General features: G+C 34.1%; 1 protein-coding gene across 2 annotated transcripts in view; it reads right to left on the reverse strand.

The window, feature by feature from the left end:
• The window catches only part of LOC136854461 (nephrin-like), a 66,649-nt gene that overhangs the window by 20,475 nt on the left and 37,899 nt on the right, over window positions 1–8,275 (reverse strand). Inside the window, exons 4-6 of one of the 2 annotated variants that reach the window (XM_067130751.1) lie at window positions 5,743–5,951; window positions 2,479–2,601; window positions 608–919 (exon numbers count right to left, since the gene is read on the reverse strand). In XM_067130751.1, the coding sequence (XP_066986852.1) occupies window positions 608–919; window positions 2,479–2,601; window positions 5,743–5,951 (644 nt within the window). Of the gene's footprint in view, window positions 1–607; window positions 920–2,478; window positions 2,602–5,742; window positions 5,952–8,275 lie in introns of those variants that run through there. The other variant, XM_067130752.1, reaches the window with a different exon arrangement.

Below are 8,275 nucleotides of genomic sequence, written 5' to 3' on the forward strand. Positions count from 1 at the left end.
GAAATTTTCGAGAATATTAACGACCATTATTTAAAGAATTTAAGGAATTTTCAAGAGTATTAACGACCATTATTTAAAGAATATTTAACGCGAATATTTAAAGAATATCTACCACCAATATTTAAAGAATACGTAACACGAATATTTAAAGCAGTAACGCTAAAAGAAACGCACAATATTTAAGGAAGTACTATGAAAAAGAAACGCAATATTTAACGAGGTAAAACTAAAAAGAAACACACTATTTAAAGAAGCAATACTAAAGGAAAAACACAATATTTAAAGAGATAACACACCACTTAAAGAAGCAGTACTAAAGGAAACACACAATATTTAAAGACGTAACATACTATTTAAAGAAGCAATACCAAAAGAAACACACAACATTTAAAGAGATAACACGCTATTTAAAGAAACTATACCGAGAGAAAAACTACAATATTAAAAGAAAAACACACAGCATTTAAAGAGATGATACAAATCACTTAAAGAATCAACGCACAATAACACACACTACTTAACAAAGAAGCAATACAATAAAACTACACAACATTCAAAGAAGCAACACCAAAAAGCAAACGCCAAACACATGAGAACCACCACTCACACAACATATCGACCATGACGACGCAGGAAGTGGGCAAAGTCAGGTTATTGTTAGACGCCTCGCAAGTGAGCAACAATTTGAGGTCCTTCCGGGTCAGGGGGCCGAGGGTCAGGCTGTTGTAGGGGTTCCCACTCAGCTCCGGAAGAAACGTCTCGGGGGAAAACGTTTCGCTGGTGGTGCTGGCTGAGGCGGCTGCGGCGGCGATGGGCCCTGGAGCGAGCGTGACGTTGTGTTGTTCCACCTCGTCCGATTCCATCTGACTGTCGATGAGCCTCGTGTTCTCGAACCACACGACCAATGGCGGAGGGCTGCCTGGGTAGGTAAGGGAGGGGAGGGAGGGAGAGAGGGGTCGTGGATGATATTCGTCTCTCTCTCTCTCTCTCTCTCTCTCTCTCTCTCTCTCTCTATGCATAATTGTTTGTTTATATAATATGAATAAAAAGAAATTAAGAAAAGGAGAGATAGTAGTCTTCGAAGATATTACTCTCTCTCTCTCTCTCTCTCTCTCTCTCTCTCTCTCTCTCTCTCTCTCTCTCTCCATAATAGCTTGTTTAAAATATGAATAAAAAGAAATTAGGGAGAGAAGGAGAGACAGAGGTCTTAAATAATTTTACTCTCTCTCTCTCTCTCTCTCTCTCTCTCTCTCTCTCTCTCTCTCTCTCTCTCTCTCTCTCTATCCATAATTGCTTGTTTATATTATGAATAAAAAGAAATTAGGAAAAGAAGAGCAGATACGGGTCTTAAATAATATTACTCTCTCTCTCTCTCTCTCTCTCTCTCTCTCTCTCTCTCTCTCTCTTCATAACTGTTTCTTTATGAAATCATAGAGAGAGAGACCGAGTAATAAAACTTAAAGACTGATAAGTGAAAAATTCTTTTTCATGCCAATTTGTGTCTAGAGCATTGCAATCAAATGTCTCGCAAATTCTGTACGACTATTATGCAATAATTGAATCAAATCTCACGAATTTGTTTCATTTCCGAAGCTTTTTTTGGCGCACTGAAGAATTTGTCACATTTTTGGGCCAAAACAATGATTAAAAACAGCCACGTCAAAAATGGCGCCCACGAAAAATATATTTGTATAACGCTCAGTATAACTCACGCATTTCATCATCCATAAAAGATAAATATGCCGCCATAATAAGCTTATTTTGACTGCTATTAATTCTAACTGGATCACAAATCCATATATAACACAATTTCCTCTCTGAATGGCGCCCAAAATTGAATCCTGATGACGGCTTAATGGAACACAATGTCGCAAAATCTGGACTTTTATTCCTCATAACTTTATTGACATTTTGGATGAGTCATTTTCAGGAAAATTTCGGGTAAATTTTTGAGGGTCCTTCGTGATGTCAATGATGTTATAATGTCACAGTGATTTATAGTGTTGCTCCAGAATTATATTCTATTGTGTTTGATTCACTGGATTTAAATCAAAAGGGTTTATTTTCAACTTCTGAGCAACTGGAATACATACAGTATATTCATATGCATACACAGTTATAAATATTTATGTGTATATACATATATATATATATACATATATATATATATATATATATATATATATATATATATATAAATTTACATATATACACATATATGTATATATATATATATATATATATATATATATATATATATATATATATATATATATGTATATATATATATATATATATATATATATATATATATAGATATATAGATATATATATATATATATATATATATATATATATATATATATATATATATGTATATGTATGTATATATGAATTATGTATATATGCTTGCCCGTGATGGCAAGTGCACTTTGGTATCTAAACATAATAACATAATCTAACTCCGTTCAAACTTACCTCCGATGGCTATACAAACAAGGTGTAGCATGTCCCCCTCTTGCAGGGGGCCCACGACCCCTTTGATAGGTTTGTGGGTCCCGTCTAGCCCCTCCAGGAACACCGTTACCCCCTTAGGAGGGACTGGAAGGAAAATGAAGTAGTTGTTATTGCTTAAATCGTTTTTATGTCTGCCCCTAATTTTAAATAGATTTCACTATGAGGATTTTAGTTTTCTGTCAAAGAAAACTGTTGTGCCGACTTTGTCTGTCCGTCCGCACTTTGTTCTGTCCGCACTTTATCTGTCCGCACTTTTTTCTGTCCGCACTTTTTCTGTCTGCAATTTTTCTGTCCGCTCTCAGGCCTTAAAAATTACTGAGGCTAGAAGGCTGCAAATTGATATGTTGATCATCCACCCTCCAGTCATCAACCATTCCAAATTGCAGCCCTGTAGCCTCAGTAGTTTTGATTTTATTTAAGGTTAAAGTTCGCCATAATCGTGCTTCTGGCAACGATCTAGGCCAGGCCACCACCGGGCCGTTGATAAAATTTCGTGGGCCGCGGGTCATACAGCATTATACCGAGGCCACCGAAAGATAGATCTATTTTGGGTGGCCTTGGTTGTACAGAAAACTCGATTGCGCCAAAGAAACTTCGGCGCATTTTTGACTTGTTTAACTGTAGTGATTAATATTGCAGAGATTTAATGGAAATTTGGTAGAATTAACTTGTTAATTACTGTTAAATCTATGAAGCATACGGACGTCTGCCTTAAATCTTTGTCAAATAACATTTTGCGTGAATCAGCATCTATGAAATTATCCCTTAAACCACAAAACACTAAATCACTTGCCTACGGAATTTATAATTGAATGTCCCTATTTTAACTCCAACAAATAACGGATCTAGCGTCTGAACAAACTTTATATTGATATTTCCGCCCTGAATGTCAGGTAGCATCGGGCGGTGAGGCATTCATCAGTTAAAAGCCTGGAAAGTTGTTCTGTTGGAAAAAAGCATTTGTGTTCTATTAATGGCAGCCTGGCGCCTCTCTCTCTCTCTCTGTCTCTCTCTGTCTGTCTGTCTCTCTCTCTCTCTCTCCCTGTGTCTCTCTCTCTGTGTCTCTCTCTCTCAGACATTTCCAATTTTAGATACCAGTTCCCAGGGCAGCGTTGCTTGTTTTTTCGAGTTTTGAAATTCGTTGATGTTATATATTTATATATATGCATATATATGTATATAAATATATATATATATAATATATATATATATATATATATATATATATATATATATATATATATACATATATGTTTACTTATATCATTTTATAACGTGGATGTTTTACCATGTAAGTCAATCGACGAAAAAATTGATTAATAACCTGGGGATTTATTTACAGTGAAAAAAAAATACTAGATGGAAAGGCACTATTTATCGAAATACACCATTGCATTATAAACTCCCTGAATTCCTTTTCATCCACAGAATTAAAAAACCTAAATAACGTCAATAATTATTCCTTTTTTTCTGAATAAGGTCGTTGAACCAAACACGCTCCAATGAAAAGATTTTAAATTTTTGCTTTAACAACTTCTCAAAAACTTCTACCAAATGCTTTACTCTCACTTCTTCCTTGTCTAAATCTACAGTATCCTTCCTTTACAAATCCTGATATTAACCTGAAATACCTTTCCACATTCTCTCCTTACCCTGAGGAATAATCCCCTCCTAAATATTCCTTTGTAGCCTCTCGCCTCTCTACACGTCTCAGGCACAGGAAATTATTCATTCAGTCTCAGTATTATCAATTCTGTCCTGTCAAACATACATACTGGCTCTGCCACCTGTAGGTTGAGTACCTATGGGAGGAATCATAAATGTGCCGATGTATGTCATATTTAATTCGTTATTCATTTGGTAGAATTTCTGTTCGTCCTATAAATCTGGAAAATCTGGTAAAATTGAACAAGACTCCGTCATACATATCTTGTATCATCTAATAAAAGAATCTAGCTTTTAAAGCTTCGATTATGTGAATTCCATCAATGCTCAGTTATTCACACAAACATCATGAGAATTATTACATTTTCTTAGGTGTTACATAGATATTCTTAAGAACAGTTGTGCAGACTCCATTTCAGTATTCTAACCTGCCCCGAAGAATAGACTCTAAAAGGTATTTGCAGCTACAGAATCACAGATGATGTGAAAATTTCCACTTTGCATCAGATTTAAAACAATTACTTTCTATGAAAGTGAAAATGAAATATGAAAGGTACATAATAAGAACTGATATTAAAGCTTCTTTTTCTTTCCTTTCACATCAGATTTGGCAGAGAAATACTGTTTATGAAAGTAAAAATGAAATATGAGAGCTACATAATAAAAAGCTGATATAAGTCTCCTTTTACTTCAGATTTGCCAGAGTTTCTTTATAAAAAAAAAAAACTGAACCATAAGAACTGATATTAAAGTCTCCTTTTACATCAGATTTGACACAGAAATGTTTTTTAATGAGTGAAAAAAAAAATGAAATATAAGGACTACATGATGAAAAACTGACATGAAAGTCTTTTTTTACTTCAGATTTGACAGTTACTTTTTAATTTTAAAAAATGAAATATAGGAACTGATATTAAAGTTTCCTTTTACATCAGATCTGGCAGAGTTACATTTTATGAAAATACAAAAAATAAAATATAAGAATTAATAATAAAAAACTGATATGAAATTCTCCTTTTACTTCAGATTTGTCAGAGTAATTTTTTTATGAAAGAAAAGAAACTGAAATATAAGAACTGGTATGAAAGTCTCCTTTGACATCAGATCTGACACAGAGTTACTCTTTATGAAAATGCAAAAAAATGAAATACAAGCAAAGATATCTTTACGAAAATGGGGGAAAAAATATAAAGAAATAGAAGCAGAAGAGTGAGACTTAAAGTGAAAACTCTTCTTCTATCAGATCTGACACAGTTAAAAGAATATAATACAAAAAATACATAATAAGAATCAAATTGAAAATTCATTTTTCTTCTCTACGTCAGATCTGAAACAAAGTTACTTTTCCACGAAAGTGAACGTAACCAATAAATAAAATACAAAGAAAAATCCCTGGAGCTTCGCAACCAAAGACATGCCTATAAGAACCAATCTGAACATCCCTTTTTCTCCCCTACGTCAGATTTGAAACAAAATTTACTTTTCCACTTAAGAAAACGTAACAAATATAAGTAAAATAAAAAAAGAGAAATCCCTGGAGCCTCCCAACCAAAGACATACCTACAACGTACAGCTTGACTCGAGTGGTCTTCGTCGGGTGGAACATGAAGTCGACTCGGCACTTGTACAACCCTTCATCCGCCAGCGTCAGGGAGGAGAGGCGGAGTATCGCGGGCGTGGTAGACACGTCGAGTGACGCTCGACCGCTGAGCACCTTTTCATCCGCCCAGTGAGAGTCCTCCCCGCCCACCCTCCGCCGCCCGTCGAATCTGAAAGAGACGTCGCGTACGGATGGTGAGAAGGATTGTGAGGTGCATATAGGTATGTATGTGTGTATATATATATATATATATATATATATATATATATATATATATATATATATATATATATATATATATATATATATTATTTCCGTAGATACTTATCATAATTATTCCAAATACTCTATATAAATTTGGGAATAAAAAAAAAAGAGTTATTTATTTAAAAAATGACTCATAAACTGGTAACTAGGCAACCATACAATTATTAAAACCCTAAATGTCTCAGTTACCAAATCATTAAATTTCCTTTATCCTCGGAAACAGAAATATTGATATAAACATGACAAAAAAGAAATTAGAAATTTTAAAATGCGCAAAATGAAAGCAAAAAGAAAAAATTGCATAAACGTCAAAAGACGAATTAAATTTAATACCTCATTACAAATATTAATTATGATATGAATAAACGAAAACAGAACAGAAACTTCCTAATTATCAAGAAATTACGAGGCTCTGAATCTTCAGGGATATAGACTTTAATGAAGAGAATCTCCTCTGTCAGTTGTCAGCAATAATAATGAGTTAGGGCCCGAAAGGGTATTGTCAAAATCATTTCGAGTAGAGTATGTAATAGATCTTCTTTAATGATGTCATCATTATCTAGTCATTATACACACACACACACACACACACACACACATATATATATATATATATATATATATATATATATATATATATATATATATAATAGGCTACTCATACATACTATATATATACTGACATCAGTGAAGACAGTTCTAATAATCAATATGTCGCCGATTTTTTTGTTTAATTTTTACAAAAACCATTTTTATAAATAGAACTGTGGCAAATTCAACTTCTTTTTTTTCGTAACATACGTCCTCTGCTATTCCGGTGAGAATTAGACTTTTGCAACAAGATCTTGGGTCAAAAAATGTATCGGTTCCCACAAATTTTAAATCTGATTTTAAAAAAGCTCGCAGGGATTTAGATATAAAATAATATTTCAGGAAATGATTAGATCTATGTTCTCATTCAGGACGTGAGAACTACGATGTTTTATATATATATATATATATATATATATATGTATGCGTGTGTGTATATGTATACATAGTACACACACATGTATATATATAATTTTCTGAGAATTTACACTCATTTACAATGAGAGTCTTAGCTAAGGGTTTGGTACTCTTCATTTCAGAACTTCAGATTTTTTTTCACAAAAAAAAACATAAATTCCTTTATATAAATAATTTAATCCTAATTTCAGTTATTATTTCTAAAAGCATAGGCTGATATCTTCAACACCATCTCATGAACCAATGTCCTCTTTAAGGTTTCATTACGTTCGTCTAATTCAATCTGACGTTATATACCATGACACAGTCCGGACTCAGTTATATTCAATTTCTGCGCAGGCTAATGCATTTGGGCACTTATGTATGTGAGAATATATTTAATGTAATCCCCTCTACCCTCCGTAGGGCGTGATATCGAAACCTGTTTTGCTTTCATTCACAGCAAGTATTATACACTGTGCAGAAAACTCGATTGCGCCAAGGAAACTTCGGCGCATTTTTCACTTGTTTTATTCCACATACGTTTGTATTGATCAACAGAACACAACTCTAATAATATATAAAAAATTACGTATTAGAGAATTAGTAACCGCTGCATAAATATAATGAATAAGATAAATAATTCGTGTACTTGATTACACACTATAAGAATATAAATATTATGTGCATGAGCATTGGTAATAACCACATAAATATGCTGAATAAGTTCAAAGATTCAAATACTTAATTATACAGAAGCAATTTTCATATTTCAAAGACAATGTTTCAGCAGAGAGGAGCGCTTAATGGAGACTGACACTCGTTCTCCACGTGTTATAATTCTCATTTGTTTCACCTTACCGTTCTTCGGCGCAATCGAGTTTTCTGCACAGCCGCTACAGCGTATGATCAAGGCCACCGAAAATAGATCTACCTTTCGGTGGTCTCCGTACAATGATGTATGAACCACGGCCCATGAAACTTTAACCACCACCCGGTGGTGGCCTATCTATAGCATTGCTAGAAGCACGGTTATGGCTGACTTTAACCTGAAATAAAATAAAAACTACTAAGGCTAGAGGGCTGCAATTTGGTAGGTTTCATGATTGGAGGGTGGATGATCCACATGCCAATTTGCAGCCGTCTAGGCCCAGTAGTTTTTAAGATCTGAGGGCGGACAGAAAAAGTGCGGACAGAAAAAAGTGCGGACAGAAAACGGGCGGACAGAATAAAGTGCGG

The sequence above is a fragment of the Macrobrachium rosenbergii genome, chromosome 29 (assembly GCF_040412425.1).
Source record: "Macrobrachium rosenbergii isolate ZJJX-2024 chromosome 29, ASM4041242v1, whole genome shotgun sequence".
NCBI lineage: Eukaryota > Metazoa > Arthropoda > Malacostraca > Decapoda > Palaemonidae > Macrobrachium > Macrobrachium rosenbergii.